The sequence below is a fragment of the Cyprinodon variegatus genome, unplaced genomic scaffold, assembly GCF_000732505.1.
Source record: "Cyprinodon variegatus isolate N-32 unplaced genomic scaffold, C_variegatus-1.0 Scaffold310, whole genome shotgun sequence".
In the NCBI taxonomy this organism is placed as follows: domain Eukaryota; kingdom Metazoa; phylum Chordata; class Actinopteri; order Cyprinodontiformes; family Cyprinodontidae; genus Cyprinodon; species Cyprinodon variegatus.
In genome coordinates this window covers 423,616-446,034 of record NW_015150763.1, presented here as the reverse complement: position 1 = coordinate 446,034, position 22,419 = coordinate 423,616, and the positions used below count along the sequence as shown (strand labels likewise).

Below are 22,419 nucleotides of genomic sequence, written 5' to 3'. Positions count from 1 at the left end.
TCTCTTGAATTAGTTTTTTCTTGAGTTGGGGTTTTCTAGAGTTTGTGTTATACAGTCTTTGTGTTTGCAGCTCTTTTTGTTTTATTTGCTTTTTTGGAGTTTGCATCCCACAAGTTTTTGCTGCTCGTTTCATAATTTACTGAGCCTGTGCACCTGTCAGCCACCGTAAATACTGCATGGAGAACATTTGCAACTATTTACATTTTGTTCAGTGGTTTGTATGTACATTCAGTTATTTACTAATGTGAATGTGTGCCAACAGTAATTTGTTCTTATCATTTCTGACAGTAAATATTTTGAAACTAGAGTTGGTTTTGGATTAAATCTGGGATTATAGCAGGGGCATAATGTAAACAAGGTAGACAGTTCAATCAACAAAAGAGCTAAACTTTTAAGGGGTCTTTTAAATTAAATGTATAATTTTCAGATTTAAAACAGGTAGAGTTTGTATTATTTTGCTCAGTTGATTCTTTTTTTTTAATTGTAGGTTTGGAGTCCCTCATAAACATCCCCCCCACTCTGGTGGTGTTCAGTTTACTAACAGTGAAGTTTGACGCAGGAAGGGTATCTCTGATCTGCTGTCCTTCAGTATTCAGATCACATGATCAAACAAGTGCATTGAGTGCATGATGTTCTCATCCTGGATAGAAGAAAGTAAAAGACCAAGTTTGAATTATTTTATTAGCTACAGCCATGACTCTGTGTTAAAAAAAAAAGGTTAGTAAACATCAAACCTTTTGGCATGTAGTCAAGAACTCCTCAATGGTGACCACTCCATCTTTATTCTTGTCCATTTTCTGGGAAAACAATGTATAGACACAAAAAGAGGAGCTCTGTCATTCTAATAAGCATGATCATAGTAAAATATATATATATATATGTAGATTTATTTTTCACTTTACTGCTAAAATGTATATCATAGTCTAGACCTGATGTGTTTTTTTGTTTTTGTTTTTTTTGGACTTCCACAACCGAAAGAAAAATATATATATTTATCTTTGATATCCTTGTCACTGTTTGAGATAAAAAGTACAAATAAATAAAATACACACACCTTTATCCACTCTACTGCTATGTAGAAAAGTTCAAACATTTACAAACAAACTCATATTAGAAACACCCTTAATAAAATTATCCCTCGACCACACCTTTGTTAATGATAGATAGTAATGAAAGTACTTAATAAATATATGAGCCCATTGGAGTCATCAAAACAGATAAGATTTTTATGTATTTATCCCTTAGCAACAGCCAGAGGAGTAGAATACTCAATAAAAAATGTAAACCACTACACCAAAATTTATTTATTAGACTAAAAAATGTTAACTGTGTAAATATGTTTTATATTGGCTAACACGGTTTCTTTTATCTTCCCTTTAAATACATTTCTATCACCAGTGTATGTAACCTACAGTGAAATAGTCACTACAGTGTTTATGAAATTACATGATTTTTGTTCATGTAATTTTCAGTTTTAACATAAAAATATAACCTTTCCTTATATATTTTAAACCATTTTACCACCACAAATGGTATAAATCCTGACTCTCCCGAACATCTCTCTTATCCCAAAGAGTTGGAAGGTTTTAATCAGGGCTTCTTCCTTTGTTATTTCCCACTCGCTTCATGAATGTGCAATAATGGCTTCGCTCTGAGCCTTGAAGCTAACCTGTGTTGTTATTGTAGGTCCTTCCTGATTTAAACTCATAATGGCAGTTTTAGTCCAACTATACAAAATCTACAATTTCTCTTTATTGAATCAGCCTACTCATTATATGTGATCCAACAAACCCAAAACTGAAACCCAAAACAGGACAATGTCTTTCTAAAAATGAAACAAACAAACGAAAACAAAAACTGGTAATTCTAAACAAAGCAACATTGAAAAAACACATGTATTTGGGCTCTCAGTTATATAACTAGTTTTATGGTTCACGGTTTGTCAGTTTGGATTTTATTATCAAATCTTTGAGAACAGCAATATTTTTGCAGTAAATATAGATTAAAAAAATATTTAAAAAATCTGTTTAAACAGATATTTTGCTGATTGTATTATGTTTAGTTTAACCGTATGTTTGATCATTTCAGTATTTTACCTGAAAGAAGCTGTCGACATGCTCCTTTGGAGCGCTGTCCCTCATGCTGGGATATGTACTCTTCCCCATCATGTTATAGATGGAGTGCATTATATCTGTCATCTCCTGAACATACGGGAGAATGGAAGCAATAAAAAAATCATATTGAAACGGGTTAAGTCTGTGACACGCAGAGTGAGGTGTCCAAGTACTTCTCTGGTGATGCAGCCATCCTTGTTCAGATCATACAGATTGAAGGCCCAGTTGAGTTTGTCAGTGATTGATCCTCTTAAAATGATGGACAAACTTACTGCAAAGTCCTAAATCCAAGAAGCAGACATATATAACTTGAATTAGTTAACTAAAAATCTGTTTACTGGTCTATCATATTAAAACAGGAAACAGAGAAAATTGGTCAAAGATCTGATGCAAATGTTTCTTTTTAAACTGATTATATATTAAGGAGTCAATTTAAACAGAAATGAATGAGAGTAAAGATAAATGCCTCACTTCAAAGCTAACCAGTCCATTGTTGTGGGTGTCAAAGGCTTCAAACAGGAAATGCGCATACATACTGGAATCTAGAAAAAAAATTTTAAGAAAAAAAATCTGAATTTCTCTTGTTTCTGCACCTACAAGACAATCCCATGCTGTCTACATAAGTACACTTTTAATTTGATTTTCAATTTAAAGTTCTAATAATGTCTGTCAGTGTACATTCATACACCTACAGAGGAGTACTCATGACGCTAATTCAAAACTGCAAAAATAAAAAAAATTCTTATTCCATTCTCATTACACAGGGGGCTCTTTATACACTGAATACATAAAAGTTATAGTAAAAAACAATGTATGAAGGATTGACACTTGCTGACCTCCCTGTGGGAAGAACTGGGAGTAGATGCTTTTGAATGTGTCCTCGTTAACAACCCCACTAGGGCATTCCTGTAGATAGGAAAATATAAGTCAGTAATACATCACTATAATCTGCTCATACATGTACAGTTCATAGGAGATAAAATGCTGCAGCTATACTGCAGTATTAAAGGAATACTTGCTGTTGATAAATTTAAAAATATTGATATTCCCTGCTGTTTTCAAACTGACATTTTTGAATCCTCTGTAGAGAACCTGCAGCTCCTTTTTGCTGAATTTAGTCTGTTGAACAAGACTGTCTAGCCCCTCTGGTCTGTAGCACACAGTGGACAGCTCCCCTTCATCAGTTATACTTCCTGCTTAAAGAGCAGAAACACGGTGACATGTTTTCTACAGAGAGCAACACTGAAATCACTCAGTTTTAAAAGGGTAAAAATCAGCTGATAGGTAGAACGTGAGTGTGTAACTTGCTTTGATTGATTGAAGCAGTGGAGCTGGAATGATAGCAGGGCAGCAGTTTTAGGAAGCGTTGCTTGATTGTCTTTTTGTTGGGTTTGGAAAGATGGTTACCTGGAAACAGCAAAGGGAAACACACAAGAAAAAATAAACCATGGTAAGGATGTATGTGTATATGTATATGCTTCACTTTTATAAACTCAGCATGACCAAGTTTAAAGGAGAATTTCTATGATGGGTACACTGGTATGTGACAGGAGTCTGAGCTTTAAGATGAGTGTAGCATCAACCAACATGAACAGTGCAGTGGATTGTGGGATGTTAAGACATTGAAGCTCCAGCAGATTTGTTGACAGTGCAATTTAGTTTCATTATTTCAACATTAAATAAATTCAGTTAATGAATCCTTGTTGTGTATCAGCTGAATTAATCAAATCCAAGACCAGTGGGGATGATGTTTTTTTTATATATTGCATATACAGTGCAAATGATTATGCTCCTCTTGTGTAAATATCAGGGCATGTTTTACTGGAAAAGATAATGGCAGTGTTTTAAGCTTTTGGTGTTGTTAGACTACCTGCCCTATTTACTTTGGATAGAAAATTGCCCCCTGATATATACTGTATTTATTTATTCATTTTTACAGTGTATATAATGTGTGGCCCCAGGTAGCTTAAATCTAGGCTTAAAACTTTCCTTTCAGATAAAGCTTATATTTAGAGTGGTTATCTTGAGCTTTCTTTATAGTTCTGCTGTGATAGGCTTGGGCTGCTGGAGGACATAAGGGCAATCTTTTATTATTCTGCTTCTCTGTTCTCCAATTCTGCAGTTTTTGTTAGTTCAACCATTAACTTTGGCACCATCCCAGGATGTGTTTGTTGATAGCATGTCAGTATCTTCTAGCTTAAATCAGATTGAACAAAGGTTTTATTAAGAACATCCATCTGTCTTGGACTGGTGCCTATCTCTAGCTGTCAATGGGTGAAAGGCGGGATACATCCTAAACAGGTTATCAGTCCATTGCAGGACAACACAGAGAAATACAAACACATACTCAACCCTAAAGACAAATTAGAGAAGCCAATTGACAGTACATCCATACATCCATCCATTTTCTAAACTTTGGGACAACCATGCATACCTACACCTAAGGGCTAAAACTTAACCTAACAGCCATGTTTTTCGAGTGTGGGAAGAAGCCGGAGTACCCGGAGAGAACAAACGCATGCATGGGGAGAACATGCAAACTCCCTGCAGAAAGACTCTGGGCCAGGAATTGATCCAAGTAGTTTCTTTGCTACAAAGCAACAGTGATACAAACTGTCCCGCCCTAATTAGCAATCAACATATTAGACAAATCTCTGAACTAAAATATATGAACTGTGACCTGACAATGTAATGTACAGTAAAGAGCGTCATGGAAGAAGTTATTACTCTATATGATTTTTTTTCCTTTTAAAACATGAAACAATGTTAGTGGATGTAGTAAACCAGAGAGATACACCATTATGGTCCACTGCCCTTTTTAAAGGAAAAGAAAATATATTTTCTTTGAGGGTTCTTAAATTGGAGCATGATATATACTCTCAAAGACCCTTCTTTTCCTGGTTTTAAAAATGTTGTTTAAAGGATTTCTCAATTCTCTGGGTAAGGCAGTCGCCTGGCATGTCCGAGTCACTCTGTGATTTAGCAGAGGAAATACTACAGGTTTCAGGCTGATTTGGATAGCTTTTTATACATAATAAATGAACCTATGTGAACAATCTATACTCAGACCAACAGCGTTTAATAAAAACATGTATTTAATCATATGAAAACAAATCTGAAAAAAAAATAATAATAAAAAGCAAAAAACTTTAGAAATATGTATAAATGTTTTAAGTCACTAGAGGGCGGTGTTGAGTTAATCGATCTGCTTCTGGCTGTAAAAGGATTTCGCTTCTGAGAGGGTTTAGCTCCATTGCAGCAACAGCAAACCTCATTAGTAATAAAACACATTAATCAATGTCTAATAAACAACTATTATAAAAGACAACTGGCTTCTCAAATAGCAAACTTCAATTAGTTCTCTGACAGCAGAGTGATAATGTGATACAGGCCTGAACAGCAGGAAGTCCCACGTTTAGAAACTTTGCACAAATTGATTATGTTCGTGACTGATCTTAGTTAGAAATCTCAAACTACATTTTCTTTGTTTACCTCCCCCTGTTTCTGATTTCCCTCTGATTGGAATGAGCTGGTTTCCATCAACAAAGAGACACTTTAGTGTAAAACCAGTAACAGTTCCCAGGCTGAGAGAAACCTTTAAGTTATATTATCCCTGTTATCACTGACAGTAAATGGCAACATGTCTCCTTTGAAAAAATAAAACTTGGCAGCTGTATAGCCATCTGGAAGAAAACATCAAATTTTAAACAGCAAACTGATGATGGAAGAAAACATAAGGGTAAGTGGTAAGTAAAAGTATACAGAGATATTATCCTACTTAGAGATTTTATTAGCATTACCTTAAATGGGCATCCTTTAAAGTATTTAAAATGAGATTCTTAAGCATACTCCACTAACAATCTATTTTTCTTCCCTAAACCTTTGGCCCCAACAGAAGAGTTGCATGTTTGAACAGTGGTTTAACATTTAATTGAAAGTTGCTATGTTTTAGCCTTACATTTTTATTACCGACTCATTATAGTTTGCTGTCATTTAGTTACCAAACTGACAATGTGTCTTACGCTGCTGTCAAATAGTTAAATTATTAAGTTGCCAATATCTCTTGTTTCTTCACACTTAAATTGTCCAGCCCCATGAATGAATCAATGGGTAATTAGCAAAATTTTAAAGGGTTTTTAGGGAGGATTGGCATTAACAGGGAGAATTTGGGAGTATTTTCTGTAAGAGCAATCTAAAATTTTATGTGTACTGTAGTCTGCATAAGCATTTCCCTTACAAACATGGTTTAATTAAATGAAGATAAACAGACTTTCAAGAAGAGGAAGCATAAAAAAAACAGAATAATCAAAACAATTTTCACTTTTTCAGTCGAACTGCTGAAACAAATTCAGACTCACCCTCACCTAAAACAAACTCCCTTTAAATCGAAATCACCGGGATGCATCTATAATTATAGGATATTTCTCTACTTTATTTTATTTAACCTTTATTTAACCAGGAAGTCCCTTGAGATTGAAATCTCTTTTTCAAGGGAGACCTGGCCTAGACGGCACACCAGTTAAAATACAAACAGAAATACAACATAGACAAAATCTCACATAGAGGAAAAGACAGGTCACATAGGGCAGTTACATTTTTGAATTACATGACATTTTAACATAGCCTTAAATTCATTCAATGGGACTAGATCATTTAAATGGAGCAAGTTTTGCAAATTATTCCAGGACCATGGAGCAAAGTAAGAGAAGGATTTCTTCCCCAGCTCAGTACTACATCTCCTATACAAACTAACTTATGCAGCCTATTTAGTTGTCAAATGTAAATGAAATAACATTCCTATTTCAAACATATAAACTAAAAAAATATATAATAATCAAACTAAATAAAAATCATCATATTCAATTTGTAATATAATGATAAACCCTCTTTTTATCTTTATTCATATATACAATATTCAGAGATTTTTTTTATTATAATATTCTTATGAATTATTTTACATCATAATTATCCAGTTCCCACTATCTGTAATTTTCCAGGAGTAATTAATCTACAGCAGCTATTTCTGCCTCTATTTTTTTCCTGATTTAACAAAAAATGAGTTCAACAAACCAGAGTGTTTTTTACTCTATATCCATCCCACACATTAATCATGTTTGTATACCACTAATACATCACTCAATAGTCTGATGACCAGATCCTATATTTTAAATTCGCATGCATTCATATTCTTTTGCATAAGAATTTTTCAGCCATTTTAAATAATGTAGCTAAAACAGATCAGAATATTTTGTACCAACCTTTGTCCATCCATATCGTCTAGACTACTTTTGTGAGGCCTTGTACCTATCTCCACGTGTCATTGAGTAAGAGAAAACCCTGGACAGCTAGCCGGTCTATAACATGGAAATGTGATAAATGGACCTAGCAGTCGTGTTTTTGGAAAGTTGATGAAAGTAGGAGTACCTGGAGAAAACCCACACATGCATCAGAGGAAAATATACCTACATCCAACAATGTGTTTCCGCTGATGCTATGATATTCATAAAAGACTTTAAAAATAAAGTACACTTCAACATTGTTTTTGTTCCCCAAAAAATGCATTTGAGGAGCACAGTGGAAAAAATTTGAAATCTAGGTAAGTCATTTTTTCTTAAAATAAGTGCATTTGTTCTTGGATTAAGGAGGTAAAGGAGACCTTTTGCCAATGGAACAAAAAAATGTACACTTAAAATAAAAAAAAAAACACAATTGCATTGTCTTATTTCAAGTGCATATTATCTAATTATCTTATTTTAGGAGTAAAAACACTAATTCGATTGGAAAACTATCTCATTTACCTACTCAAATTAAGGCTAAATACACTCAATTTAAGATATTTTTTTACTTATTTCTAGATCGTTTTTCAAGTGCACATGGGCATTTTAACAAAATTTGTAATGTTTAGGACATCTTTCAACATCGCTGTGTTTTCTATTGCTGTTTTGAATATTTAGGGGTTTTATTGCATTTAAACTTCACATTTAAAACTTTTCTCACCTTTCAGTAGTCACTGCAAATTAAGCAGATAGTTTTTTTATTTAAAGCAGCTGTTTACCTGCTTCATAATCACCTAACAAGGAAAGAACAATCTGCAAAGTTCTAACTATATTCTCAAAGACTAACAGATGCTCTGCAGCAACATCCCACTGTAGGAGTTTCAGAATAAGGACAACTGGAATAAGAGGCTTATATGTTAGTGATTACTGGAATAAAACGCGTGTGAAGCAGGGATCCAAAGGCAACTGAGGAAAATGGTTATTTACTAAACCTTTGAAACACAGCAAAAATAAAGAAGGTTGCTAAAACAAACACTAAGAGACAAAACCTGCTAAAAACTAGTTACATTTACTCAGTTACATCTAATTTTTACTTTTCCTTGATTAAAATATGATAAAGTATCATTACTCTTACTTGAGTTAAATTTCTCGCTACTCCATCCACTGTAACTTCACTTAATAAACACACTTTCTTCTTTTTATTCTCAAGGTTTATTGGTTAAATGCTATTTTCCATCTTCTGAGTCTGCCATTTCTTTTGGAGGTTGAGTGTAAATGAGGTGAGCAGTTTACTGTAAGTTAACCTATTTTTACATACTGTAACTATTGATTTTGTACGTTTTATAACTAAAAGAATATTAAAACGGTTGTTATGATCATGGATAGAGAGTAGGACAATTACTCAGTATTTTAAAGGCTACTTTTTACTTTTAATTAACTAAAACTATGATGGAGTAGTGCTAGTTTTACATAACTACCATCTTTGGGTTCTCTGTCCACATTTATGGAGGGTTAAAATGACAAAAAATGAAATACAGAAATGAGATTCATATATCTGAAAGTTAATAAATGGAATATAAAAAAACTACCATTTCTTTATATAAACTTTCTTTATATAATATTCAACAATTTAATGACTTTAAATCTATGTAATAAAAAACATGTATTTCTTTTTCTATTTGTATCTATTTATGTTGTGGTGTCTGTGCAACAGATGCACCATGAAATTATTTAAACTGTCAACTTGTCCAAACAAGCTCAGTGTGGCTCATATAGAGACCCTGATGTCTGATTTGTCCCTTTAACTCACCATAAATATATGATCCTGACAGCTGGTATGTTTATGTAAAAACCTGGTTGTCTTTGCATAAAAACTCCCCTGTTGTAGTTAATTCACCATTATGACTGGGTAGTTCTAATAGGAATATAAGAGAGATAATATGAAAAGGTCTATGGCAGTAAATCCCAAAGCTGCTCCTCAAGTACCCCTATACCAATCTCTTTTTTTGCAGCACACCTTATTCAAATGATTACATGACCTCCTCAGCAGCTATCAAGTGCTGCAGAAGACTGCTCATCATTCTTTTATATAAGCCAGGTGTCTGACAGCAAGGAGAGATCTAAAACACACAGAGCAGTGGAGCTTGAAGACCAGTAATGGGAACCACTGATCTATGGCATATGTGTAAACTTCGAGAATTCAGCCTTCCGCCATAATGTATCCATGCCTCAAGAGCCAAACAAGGCAAGCTGTGTCATAAAATAGAGACATATGTTCTTTTAAAGTGTGCAAAGCCTGACACTTTTAAATAAATAGGATTTAAGTTATGACACCAGAGCATTGTGCTCTTTCTAAATGGAATGATAACATTAAAAGTTTAATGTATACTGATATAAACATTTTAACACCTCTGCCTATGCCCATGAAATAAACCCTTCTTAAATTGATAACTCTAATAGATCATTAGATGAAAGAAGAAAGTTCCAAACTCACAAAACAATATTCGTTTAAATTTTTTTTTATTTTTTTTCCTACACTTTGGGAGGGGGGGGTGTTTTAATGTTTAAACCATGGTGACAAAGAAAAAACAAAAAAACCTTTTCTATTACATTCAAGATGCTTTATTAATCCCAAAGGGAAATTTAATGTTTTTGTAACAAAGCCTTTGACTGTAGACACCGCATTGTTCCTTAACAGTCTGATGAAGAGGATGCTCACTGTCCTCCATATTGGTATGCATTTCATCAAGAATGTGTTTTTAAGAATCCTCTCCAGAGGTTCTAGAGGAGATCTTAGAACAGAGCCGACCTTCTTCATCTGCTTATGGGGCTTTTTTTAAGACATATTCTCTGATGCTGTTACTGGAGCAGGCGATGGTAGAACAGATCACACCCTACACAACTGACTTATAGAAGATATGCTGCATCTTAAAAAGCTTGCTTGAGAAGCACAGTCTGCTCTGTCTCTACATATAGATGGTCAATGGGACATGTCTTTTTTTTTAGATATCCTTTAAGTAGTAATGTGGATATATTTTAAGTGTGAGACAGAAGATAAATATTTGTAATTTTGAGACCTGATTTTGCTATAGAAGCATTTATTCCTTATTTCCTATCAAAGCAAATCCATAAAAATCATATTTTCATGTCATCCCTTTTACCCACGCTCACTGTGATGTGTGACTGGATTCAGAGAATTGATGAGTTGATGAATATCTACTGTATCTAGTATATTTCTGTCTATATTCTCAGTCATCCGGATCACAGCAACGACGTAACAGGCTTAAATTGGAAGGCAATTTGTGCTTAGGAGGAAGATACTCCATGCTACTTAAATACATCAGCAGTACATCAGCACTCCAACTAAAATATGACTCTGGTGTGAGCCAACATAACTGACAACGACTCCTGGATAGGTATAGAAATGTCTTTAAAAACTGAGCAAAAGTCCAATTAAAGCCTGTTTTGTGTTAAACAACAGGAGGTTTTCAGCAACCTCACTTTAGGGCAGGTCATAAATCTTTTATATGAACTTTTCTATAAGCGCTGAGCTTTGGTTTTAGCAGGAATATGTTTTAACCCTCAGGCTTAATTTGTTTTGACAATGTTTGTTTATATTTCCTGAACACAGCTCAGGCCTCACACCTGCTCACTGTTTGGTTAACTTGCAGCTGGATGGATGTACCACCCTGCCTATGATAATGCAGCATCGTCCTTCATTAAAGTAGCTTCTAAAGATCCTAAAGCTTTAAAGGGTTTTAATACCAAAGCTGCCTTCTTAGTTATTTTTATATGCTACTTTAGCTAGTTTCACAGATGAAAATGAAGAAAAATCTATTTCTGGGAGCTGTCAAAAGAAAGACAAACGGTCTATACAAAGCGTAGACAAATCTGTGTGTGATCTCCACAGAGGAGAGAATAAAACAGTAGAAAACAAGGACTCAGAAAAAGGAAGCACAGCAATCTCCTCAGGCTACAAAGTCTCCTGCTGACAGCTACTTCAGATGGTGTCGTCTTTTTTTTAAACATCTGTTTCGTTCATTTGCCAAGGATGCAGTACACACACACGCATTACGGCAAAATTAAAATATTTAAATGAAGTATTTCTGTGGCTTATTAAACTCATCTTTCAACCTGGTGATGCATTTAAATGATGTAGAGAGAAAAATAAAGCAGGTCAAACATTGAGACTTCATTTGTCCCCTTAGATGGATCAAAGAATAACAGAATTAATCAACTTTCAAGATGTATGAATGTATTGGCCATCATCAGTATCAGCTTTCCTATAACATTTATTAGTTCTAAAGGGGGGATTGTTAGCCTTCTCCAAACAATAAAATATAAGCATGTTATCATATGCCTTAGATTAATATGTTTAATCTGGGTTTGATGCGATGGACCAACAGAAAACGAACTCTGGAGGAGCTGCAGAGATTCATAGTTCCAGAGGAGTCTGTAAACTGGATGCCTGTAAACGGGACACAGCAGGGATCTTGAACTGTGTGCTCTGGTGAGATAAAACTAAAGCTGAACCTTCTAGTCTATATTATACAATGGGATATTTGTGGTGTTGGACATCTCATTATTAAGGTAAAAACATAGTGGTGGCAGCATCATACTGTGGAAAGGCTTTTTTCCCCCTCCAGCAAAAAGGAATCCGGTCAGAGTTCTTATAAAATAAGCAAAGTGGTAATTCTACAAAATTTTGACTATGCAGTATTAAACATAAACAAATGGCAAAAATAAAAGCTCAGTAGATTTTATTTTGAAAACTTTTTGGATTCTTATGTGGAATTTTTCTCACATAAAACCATAATTAAAAACAACGAAGATTGTGCTTTTGATATGAAAGATGTCAAAAGTTGTGGGGGTGTTAATATTTTTAAACTTATTATACTGCTCACTCTGTTAATGTTTAAAGATAAAACAACCACATTAAGTATTTTAGTCTTTGAAGCCTTCAGAGCATAACCCTTCACTCTGACATTTCAATAACACTTATATCCAGATTCAGTGGTGGGTAGACTCCCCTAAAACTGTACTCATGTAAGATAAGCAATGCCTCAGCATATTCTATTTAATAGTAAAAACTAGTCAATCAAAAAATTACTCAAGTAATTTTAAACAAGTACTCAGAGGCTGAGCAACTGATTATAACATCTGATTAAGGATTTTAAAATGATATTATCAGGGAAAGAACAATTTAAAGTTACTTACGAATCCTGGTATTTTAAATCCTAAATAATTCAGATAAATAATGTAACTGCAAATAAACAAATGAAAGAAAAACAAACACACACAGAGCTACGTTGACAGTATTCCCAGCTTACTGTACATTTATATACCTCCAATGTCACAGCAGAGACTATATATGGAACACTGCATCAAAGCCTGAGTACAAACAACAATGAACACAGTATTAAATCAACTTTAACTCTCTGAGTCTGGAGCATATTTCTTTAGTCTTTTCCTCATTTAGTGAAGTTACTCACAGTGCAGAGTAGCCAAAGAATTTACTCTAGCAGCAAAAAAAAATTAAGTAAATAAAAAAAAGTAAAGTTCAACAACTTATAAAAGAAAATTTTCATTAAAAAGTGACTCAAGTACATCTAACTGACTAAATACAACCTTTGTCCAGAGGGACTAGGCATAAACAGGGCAATTAATCAGAGCAGATCCACCATGGAATTTTTTTTTATTTCAGGTATTGTGAAATGGAATATATGTCATTATTTTTTCAAATAATATTCATGACCTTTTTTCATTCTGTAAGATAAAAATACAGTAGTGATAACATATGGAGGGAAGTTAATTCCTGAATGTTTTCATAAAAGTAATGAAGTTGCATTAGGATAAAGAAAAATGTATTTATTTTTCTTTATAGGATAAAGAAAAATAAATAAATTCTTGTTTTTGGTTTTTTGTTGTTGTTTTTTTTTTTGTATCATAATGTTAGATAGAGGCCATATTTTTCAGTAAACTTCCCATCCGCTCTCCTCTAAGGGTTGTATTAATCAATCAATGCTCTATTCAGTTATTTAGTTATATTTTGTTGTAGATGGAAACATTAAGCAGAACCCAGATGAAATCGTTTGAGCAGTTAATGTGTCTTTTCTGTATATAACTCAACTCTCTGGTCGCTGTGCTTATGTTCAATCAATTAGTAAAATTAGTAAATTAATTCAAAGGGTGTTAATGGAGTCAGGGAAGCAAACAGATGATGATGAAGAGTAGCCTCACCTGTCAGCGCGTCGTAGGATCTGTCCAGCTCTCTGGAGTCAGACAGACTCTGATCCTGACTCCTGGATTTCATCGTTTTCTCTTATTTTTCACCGAACCACCGCGCTGGAGCTGCAGCTTCTGCAGACATCACTGGTCCCCAAGCATCAGCCTGTGCGCGCCGCTCAGGGAGGCGACCATAAAGTTCACGCAAAGCTCTGCGCTCCCTTAGTAATGGCTTTTAAAATGTGAACCTTTTTTTTCCTCCAAGTCTGCCCTCTCCTCCACGCTTGAATGGATTGTGTAGAGATTTTTAGTTAATACTTTGCTGAGAGTCGAAGCACAACAGTTGAGGCGGTGCAGACTCTGAGCTGGTGGTGCGCTCACTTTGGTCCAGAAACTCGGAGTGGGAGGGAGGAGGAGGGGTGAAGAGGGAGAGGAGGAGAGTATGGATCAATGACTGAGCTCCTGCAAAAATAATGAATCAAACTTTAAAAAGACATTTTAACAAGAGTCTCAACCTTAAATTCACTATACAATCAATTTAAGTTAAGTGGTCAGATGGTCTACCTGGGATGCACATCTTGAAAAGTTTTAAATCTTTTTTTTTTCACTTCCACTGTGAATATAATAATTCTTAATTTGGCTCATATCTAAGCTTTGACTGGACTATTCATTGGAGTGTTTTGATTAGACTATTTTATTGGGGCTCTAACAACAGTTTGGAGGTTCATCTTTAGATCCAACCTGGTTCTAGTCATTTGCACCATGTAACAGGTTTGCTGCATCCCCTCAGAATGACGCTGCCACTACCAAGTATTACCATGAAGGTTGTAGGTTCAGGTTGGTTTACAGTATTACTTCTGTTAAGTTCAGTTATCACCAGAGCAGAGCCTTTTTTGTCCCTCTCATAGTTTGCAGCAAATTAACTGAAATATCTTATTAATTTTTTTTGTCACTTTTCCATACCGTCTAGATTTCTGAAGTGGTAAACTAAATCATCAGATTCTCCAACTGAGCTGTTAATCTCTGCTACTCTTCCTAATTAGACTGTGCTTCTTGGCTGCTTCTCTGCTAGATTTTCACCAAAAAAAACAGATTTGTTGAATTTTCTGTTTGTTTTTCACCTCTGGTTTTCTGCAGTTTATTCTAGTCCTTGACATGCCTGTTGTGTAATTGTCTGTTTTACTAACCTTGTCTCTATGCCTTGACTCCACTGCAGTGCAGTGTGTATATTAGACTACATCCTCCTGTCACAGTCTTGGTTCAGTTAAGTTTTCAGTTTCATGTATATTAATGTTTTTCTTTATTTTCTAGTTTTATTTATTTAATTTCTATTTTGTTGTGTTTTTCTGGATGTATTTGAGTTCTTAGATTTTTCTTTGTTGCCCTCTTGTGTTCCCCTTTTCTTTCTAGAAGCCTCTGTTCGCACCTGCTCCCAATCAGCTTGTTAGTCCTCTCTTTGTTCAGTCAGCCATAAATACTCTCCCTGTGCAGTTCCTTAGTGCTGGTTCCTCCTCCTTCCCTGTCTTTCTCTGGCTCCTTGTGCTTGTTTTCCCTGTTGTCTCCATGTTTCTGGATTGTTTTACGTTTTTATGTTGGACTTTTGGACTCCTGCCTCAGTTCCTTGTGAATATTCAATTAAATAAAGAACTCACCTCTGCCTCCCTGCCTTTGCATTTGGGTCCTCAAAACCTCAACCAAACCCTGACAGGTCCCAGTATTTACCTCTCCATGATTTAAGCCTCTCTACAATCACTTCTTTCCAGTTCCTACCATTAGGTCCTGTTCTAACAAAGCCAGTGTTAAACTATAAGTAATAAACACCTCCATTGTTTTTATTTCAATAGATTACCTTTTAAACCTAGACTATTTCCCCTTGCTTACATTAAGGTCCACTAACCCTAAACATGACAATTGTTATTAATAAAGGCTATAAGGCCTCCACAAAGCCATTTGAATGAATTAATAAATAAATGAATTAATAAATAGAACTTTATTAATCTCATAATGGAGCAATTTACTTGTGTAATTGGCTCTTATAAACAAACAGAAGGTGCACAATGGAGGATGAAGTGCATTATGTATGTACAGTGTAACCACATATATACAGTGGATGGTAAAAGAGATTTAAGATGACTTAAATCTCTCCTATCAGATTTAAGTATCTTATGTACTGTAAAGTGGTGGCAGGTGAAGTCCGGTTTGTGGTTTGTTAAATAGAAAATGAATAGTATTTTAAATTTAATGATACATATATGGACTCTAGATGACTCACTAATGGGATTTAATATATCAGTATCAACGCAAGAAGTGTTGAATAAAATGCACTTTACAATTTTTCATATTCTGTTGTGTGAACATTTTGAAACCCAACCTATATTATAATTAAACTGTAATATCATTACAGTTATGTATCAAAACCCATGAACAAACGAACATAGTTTAGGGGTTATATGCTTAAAAGCTTTTATGAAAAAGGCTCTTTTTAAGGTGGTCAATAAGGTGAGTGAAAAGAGCAAAATAATTTTGGAAATCACCACAGACACACCTAATGAAGCTTTCAAACTAGATCATGTGGTACATGTTAAAACATTTCACCTGCTTTTTTTCCTAAAGATAAACCTTTGTTAATCCTCTTATGTGATTACCATGAGCCTGTCAGCAGCTCCAGTTTATTTCTTTATTTGATTGCATATATATGCTGCAATAGACTGGCGACCTGTACAGGGTGTACCCCGCCTTTCGCCCAATGACAGCTGGAGATAGGCACCAGCACCCCTCCTGACCCCGCTTGGGATAAGCATGACGGAAAACAGATGGATGGATTACATATATGTGCAATCACAAAACTGTTCCTGTGGAGGGAAATGTATTATTCTGCAGTAATTCTCAGAAAACCTTTAAAGGAAAATCCTCCCAAAGGAAGCTGGATGGAATGGATTCATGTTTCTAGAAAATGCTCATTCCCTGACTGTTTTTTTGTTCTCAGAACAGCCTTTGTCTCCTTTAGTATAAGCCTCAGCATCCATCAGAGGGACAGCATTAAAGAGTAATTCTGACTTGGAAAGCTGAAGGAGGTGGAGAAGCTCAGAGCTCAGGGTCCTTCATGGCTGCCACTTTTATGAGATGCAGTGAGAGTCACCTGTATGAACTTTTTATCAGCACTTCTGGTATTTTTTTTCTCAGTAATGAAGCAGCACAGAGAACTGTTCCACTGTATTTGGAAACATGTTCATTTACTCTTTGATCAATACAATAGACAGAAACCCATTATTTTCCTGTACTGGTAGCAGCAGTTGGCACCACAATCATTAGCTCCTGCTGGTTTCTCCGTTATCTTTATGCTGCTTTCAGGTCGTCTCGAAAATTGGAGCTTCAATCTAGGAACTAGTCTGATTTGCTAACTTAGATGTTGCTTACCACTGTTAGTTTGTAGAAGACGATATGCAGGTAATCTCAAAATTATTCATACTGGAGAAAGTTTTAGTTTTCCCAGCAATGAAGTTTCCAACTTCAATGCTCATTGCAAAGGATGGATTTTGATAAACACTTGTTTAACCAAGCCAAAACCAATTAAGATTAGAAATCATTTTGAACATAGTATTTGTTTAAATATTTTGTAAATTTGAATGTTTTAAAACAAACTTTTTTTTATTATTATTATTTGTACATAGATGCCTGTCTCTTTAAAAAGTAATATGTTTTTACCTAATTCAGAAACTCTACAAGTCTTTCTAAAAAGTTTTTTTTTTTTTGACAAGCTGCACAGATTTGCAAACATGTGACATACAAGTTTATACGTCAGTTTGAAAACCTGTAATATGTGATCTAATCTTATATAAAGCGTTTCTTTACTAGCTTCACAATCCAGTGAAATTTAAATACGCAGTTTTAAGTCTTTCCTTATTCCTTTGTTGTCACCAAACTATTCCAATCCTCTCATCTTTTAACTTAGATCTTCAGGTGTTTTATTCTTTAGATGTTAATTTGTTTAGTTTATACTTGATCAGTAGATTTCCCTGGGGAACAGAACATTTATAAAATGAAAACAATGAATTTGAGAAACCCGTGATCAAATGATAAGTTCATAACTGCAGATGCTATTGTGCTTTTTATGTGTGCTTGTTACACTTGACACTGAACCCAAGGCATCTAGTCCTTCTAGTCAGATCTGACTTCATGAAGGGGAATCCTGAGAAAAAAATCTAGAAATTAAACAATGTCAGGATTTTCCAGCAGAGCAGCACTAAAGCCTCATTAATGCAAATGTTTACAGTATAATGTTTTGTTTTAGATACTGACCAGTTGTAATAAACAGATATGTCATCCTAAATAGTTATTTATCTCTTACCGGTAGTTTGTTGAAATCTTTCATTGTTTAATACATTTTGCTTTATCTAGTTATTTTTCTTAGGAAATGATTACCGACTACTTTATCTGCAATTTCTGAACACTATAACTATGCAATGAAAAAACATGTTCTAATTTAAACTAATCGAGTTTGGAACATAAGAATGACTGTAAAGAGTAAATATGTATTATTGCAAAGAGGTCTTTTAATCTAAGATTAAACAAAAATAGATTTCCTATCTTCATCGAATCCAGGACATTGGTGCACTAAAGTAATTTAAAATATGTATATATCTATGCAAACTGCCACCTGGACTGAAGGGCACCAAGAGTTATTAACCCTCATGGATTATCTGTTGTTAAAAATGTAAAGGCAAAATAAGAAAGAATTTAAAAAAGAAACATGCAAAAGGTAATTTTCTTTAAGAAAACAGCAACAAAAAGAAATGGTATAGCTTTTAAAATCCTGCTTTCTGAAGAATCCTTTCCTCAACTCCCAGCAGTGAACCTCTTAAACGATTTAATCTGCAGGTGCCTGAAAATATCTTTTTAACAAAATTATGCAACAACAACAAAAAAAGAAATCCCTTTTCTGGGAAAAACAAAAAAACGAATGCTTGTTCGGGATGAACAGAGGGCTTTTTTAAGGACAGACAGGCGAGTGAGGGATTACTATCCCCTATCAGAGGGCCAATGGTGGAGAGAGAAATAATCCACAAACTGCAGAAGAAAGACCCAGATAAAGTGGAAATGTTGAGAAGGGAACAGCAGAAAAATAAGGCCTGTAATATGAAGTATTAAAAAGAAGGGAGGCTAAAGGTAGAAAAGAATTAAAAGAAGGCAGTAGGTAGTTTTTTGAAGGCATTATGTGTCTCGCTCTCAGCATTAGTAAATCTACCAGTATTAATGGTGTTTGTCTCCTGAGGGGGTTTACTGTGAAGTTTAGCACCACTGGAAAGAGGTGCTGACAGATAACCAATAACAAGCTCTGACTGATGCTCAAAGTTGCACACAAAGCCGAGAAAGGCTGCTGACAAAACACTGGAAAATAATCCTCTGACAGATCAACTGAGTTCAACTGCACATGTGAACAGCAGTAAACATCATAAACCTGTGTTTCAAAAACAGGTAAAGTTTGTTCCTTCCATGCTGCAACACAGAGACAAAAAACGAATGAAGTTTGATGTAGAGACGGGGTTGAGACAAAGGAAGTAATCTCACACTAAATGAATATTTGATGAGAAGGCTGATATGCTCCAATGAAACATCATGAATACACAGCAGTGTTAATGTGGAGGCAGGTTAACACGCTCAGGCCTGGCTGTCTGCCGTCATCGCCAAAAACATCTGAACTTAGAGCTTTCACATTTTTACATAAGATACACTGCTGTAATAAGTGATGTCATAGTCCAGAACAGAGGTCTTCAACATGGGGTCCGTGATTCCTCAGGGGTCCACAGAGGTACAGTACTGCATGGGGGTCAAGAAAGTTTTGGTTGATTAGACTTTTTTATATATATATATATATATATTCCTCCCTGCCATTCTTTCCACTAATTGAAATGTCTTTAAATCCACATTAACATCAATTCAACACACTTTAGTAAACAAAGAAATGGAGGCAGAAGGTGTCTTTCAGTCATCAATGCATGATTCAGAGTCTCTGGTTCAAGCAGCATGTCAACTTATATGTGTGATATAGAAAATAATCTAAAACAGGCAATTTTAACAACATTTGTTTTTCAGAGATGTTAAAGCTATTCCTTGTTTAAATGCAATTTAAACCAATTTAAAAACTTTTTTTTAAATGTTAAAGGTATGCTTCTAATATTTTAAGATAATTAATAATTCTTTCCTTTAACACTGTATCATTTAAGTGTTTTGCGGCTGGGCCAAATATTGACTTTTTTTCAAATTAATATCAACACCTTAAGCTGTAGTTTACAGCTGGGTGACAGAGCATAGAGGACTGAGGATAGACTTAAATCTGTCTATATGGGAGTAACCACTGCTGTGTAGGATCAGTCCCCATGGGTCCTTGTAAAGCAAGAATTGGCACAACTTTCAAAGTTTGAACTGAATTAAATTCAAGCTCTCTCATCATTAGTTCTATATTTTAGCCATACCAGCAACTGTTTTGGTCAATATTCTGATCTGTTTCACACAGTTCCTTATACAAGTTAATCTTCACCCTATCTTGTCTTCATTCTGCTATATCTGTGTTAATTTTGCTTTGGTGCTCGCTATGTCCATAAAATGAACTTTGTGGTTGAAATGTGGATAATCTAAGCTTTCTAGCAAAGTTTTTACATGTCTATATTGGTAACATTTTTACCTTTTTTCATGTTTTCTGAGTTGTTAGTTGTAAACGCTTTAAAAACGGTCCCCAGCAACCGGGTGGATTTTTGAGGGTTAAGCCAGTATGCAAAGAAAATCCTTTTGGGACAGCTGAACTTTTACAGTTTGATGTTGGACACATTAGTCATACAAACCAGGTGTACATTTACATTTTTCATATTCTATTACCAAACAGATTTGTTGTTCTGTTGAATTATAATGAATGAATGTTAAAGGTTGAAAAACTAGAACTTTTGTAATTATCTCTTTATTTACATCTGATTCAAAAATACTTTATTAATCCCAAAGGAAAATGTAATTTAGCAGGGATGCATACTTTGGAATTAAATCTATTACTGCTATAAAGATCATACTAGTAAATCCCTTTTAGTATTTAAAAGATTTTCAAAAGAAAAAGCTTTGAATAGCTTTAAATTTAAACATTTCTTTTCTGAGTTTAGTTTCATGAAATTTACATATTGGTTGCTTTTGTTTTAAGAAAGTTGCATAAACCATCACTTTTAAAGCACTGCGCCTAAATAAAAGCAGTAAATAAATAAAAGGTGGAGAGAAACACAACTTCACCTCAAGACGAGCCTCACATCCTATAGTTGTCCAACAGTCAAACTCAAATGCTCAAAGACAAAAACCTTCATTTCCAGACATCATTAATCAAGCTAAAACACGTCGTTCAGTCCAGCAGTAAACGTGACTGAAACTGTGCAAGGCCAGGCTGAGCGTGTGTAGACAGAGGCCAGGTCAAAGGTCATGCATCTATCAGATGATCACAAATCAAGTAGGTTAAGAATCTTTATTTTGTTTTTTAAAAACATAAATACAGCTACAGGAGTTAGAGATGACAGACCTCACAATGGATAAAATTGCATAAGTATAGGTTTTCAACTTAAAAAAAAAAAACATTTTAATGAGTTTAAATCAGTTTTCAAGGTCTTAATTCGTGCCAAACACACACCACACACATAATGACAGAGTAGTGTCCCCTCCTGAGCAGAAAGCCAACCTCCAACACTTCCCGATTAGTTTGCTAATATGAAGAGAAATGAATGTAACAGGAGACATTTCTCATTAGCTATAGTCGGTTTTTAATCACTTCATGGCATCCTTAATGTAATCACTTACTTGTTCTGCGCTTTATCATAAAGAAAAATAGAAAATCAGAAACAAGAGAGTTTGTTTGTATTTTTACATTCACTCATCAGGAATCCAGATGTAAAGGCAAATTCTGAAATTCATGAAGAGTCAAAATGGCTCAGAGTCACCATCACCACAACTTAGGAAAAATACAGAGAGCCTAAAATGTTCCTTCACTAAATCATGAACTGGGATTAATGGAACACCAGAAGAAATACTTTGTTCCGCTGTCAGGTAACAGTCCAGCCAGCATGGCTGATTGTGGTCAGGCATGTAGACGACCGCAGAGGAAGGAGGGGAGGTCTGCAGAGAGTTTAGATTGGCGACTGTTGCTCAGTCGATGTGGGGTCCGTCTCTGCAGGGTGGTTCCTCCGCTCAGTTCTTGGACAAAGTCTGGAAATGGAAAGAACCATGGAGGACTGGTCTATCGTGGGTGTAATCAGTTTGTTTGAAGATGAATCTGAAGGCTCAGGAGATGGTGGAGAACTCTTTAAGCAGCACGTCCTGACTGAGCGAGTTCAGAGAGACGTTCTTCCTCACGTTCAGACTGATGGAGCGCACCTGCAGACAGACACATCCATTATCAGACTGTGTTCACGCAGAAAACACAAACCCAAAGAGCTGACAATGAATCAGGACACATCCACTGCTGCTGAGGTGACACCACTTTACAAGCACATTATTTTACTGAGAATGACTCGCTTCTGCTAACACACACATTATAATCTGTGGGTAAGAACAGAGAAATGAAGAATTCATCATGATAGTTTCTCCTTTCTTTTACCTCTTAATTCTGCACAAAAAAATATTTGCTTTCCCAACATTGTAAGATGAGCTCACAGTTTCTACACATTTATCAAGTAATAATCAAATCATTTATCCACTTACGACCATCTTATTTTGTGGTCTTATACCCCATTTACACTACCCTTGAAAAACCGCGCCGAGACCGATCCGAGCTCAGTAAC

At 35.0% G+C, this 22,419-nt stretch overlaps 2 protein-coding genes across 2 annotated transcripts in view; both read right to left on the bottom strand.

Annotated features, from left to right (window-relative positions):
• Positions 1-313: 313 nt before the first annotated feature.
• On the bottom strand, positions 314-13,958 carry LOC107090763 (Kv channel-interacting protein 2-like). Its single transcript, XM_015384326.1, has 9 exons — positions 13,631-13,958; positions 3,423-3,521; positions 3,183-3,307; positions 2,951-3,020; positions 2,586-2,656; positions 2,288-2,395; positions 2,097-2,201; positions 735-797; positions 314-640 (listed from the first exon to the last, which is right to left on the bottom strand). The coding sequence occupies exons 1-9, from the start codon at positions 13,701-13,703 to the stop codon at positions 593-595; spliced, it is 762 nt and encodes a 253-aa protein (XP_015239812.1). The 5' UTR covers positions 13,704-13,958; the 3' UTR covers positions 314-592.
• A 7,286-nt stretch (positions 13,959-21,244) lies between these two features.
• LOC107090748 (chromosome unknown open reading frame, human C10orf76) overlaps positions 21,245-22,419 on the bottom strand; it is a 45,101-nt gene continuing 43,926 nt past the window's right edge. The window contains exon 26 of the mRNA XM_015384308.1: positions 21,245-22,012. Within this exon, the coding sequence (XP_015239794.1) occupies positions 21,920-22,012 (93 nt within the window). The 3' untranslated portion in view covers positions 21,245-21,919. The remainder of the gene's footprint in view (positions 22,013-22,419) is intronic.

Coding starts and splice junctions, on each gene's coding strand:
- LOC107090763 (XM_015384326.1), bottom strand. CDS start 13,703: ATGAAATCCAGGAGTCAGGATCAGAGTCTGTCTGACTCCAGAGAGCTG. Junction 3,522..13,630: donor ATCCTACGACGCGCTGACAG/GTGAGGCTACTC, acceptor TGCTGTTTCCAG/GTAACCATCTTTCCAAACCC. Junction 2,202..2,287: donor ATGGCTGCATCACCAGAGAA/GTACTTGGACAC, acceptor CCGTATGTTCAG/GAGATGACAGATATAATGCA.